This window comes from Charadrius vociferus, unplaced genomic scaffold (genome assembly GCF_000708025.1).
Source record: "Charadrius vociferus isolate BGI_N301 unplaced genomic scaffold, ASM70802v2 Scaffold3938, whole genome shotgun sequence".
Classification (NCBI taxonomy): Eukaryota; Metazoa; Chordata; class Aves; order Charadriiformes; family Charadriidae; genus Charadrius; species Charadrius vociferus.
Genome location: NW_009649542.1, coordinates 1 through 445, shown reverse-complemented (window position 1 = coordinate 445; position 445 = coordinate 1). Strand labels below are relative to the sequence as shown.

Below are 445 nucleotides of genomic sequence, written 5' to 3'. Positions count from 1 at the left end.
GGTGGAGAACATGTGTTGGATGTTGGCCTGCGACCGGCCGGAACGCGAACAGCTCAAAGCTCTTCTTTTGGCTCTCCTCAACTTCACCGCTCTCCTCATCGAGTACAGTTTCTCCCGTCACCTCTACAGCTCCATCGAGGTACGCCGCGGCCCCCTTTACAAAAAGATGAAGGGGTTTTTTTTGGGGCGGTGGGGGTCATTTAGGGTTTTTTTTTGTTGTTTTTTTGGTTTTTTTTAACGTTCTCGGGGTGTCGCGCAGCATCTGACGACGCTGTTGGCCTCCTCGGACATGCAAGTGGTGTTGGCGGTGCTCAACCTCCTCTACGTCTTCAGCAAACGTTCTAATTACATCACTCGTTTGGGCTCCGACAAACGAAGCCCCCTCCTCTCCCGCCTGCAGCACCTGGCCGAGGTGAGACGGGGGGCGACGGTTCCGTCCCCCCGC

At 55.7% G+C, this 445-nt stretch overlaps 1 protein-coding gene across 1 annotated transcript; it reads left to right on the top strand.

Moving 5' to 3' along the window:
- Positions 1 to 4: 4 nt before the first annotated feature.
- Positions 5 to 412, top strand: LOC104290848 (E3 ubiquitin-protein ligase HUWE1-like; the record flags this gene model as incomplete). Its single annotated transcript, XM_009890014.1, has 2 exons — positions 5 to 139; positions 260 to 412. Coding segments are annotated over 2 exons (288 nt in total), but the record flags the coding sequence as incomplete, so codon positions are not given.
- Between the last annotated feature and the right edge of the window lie 33 nt (positions 413 to 445).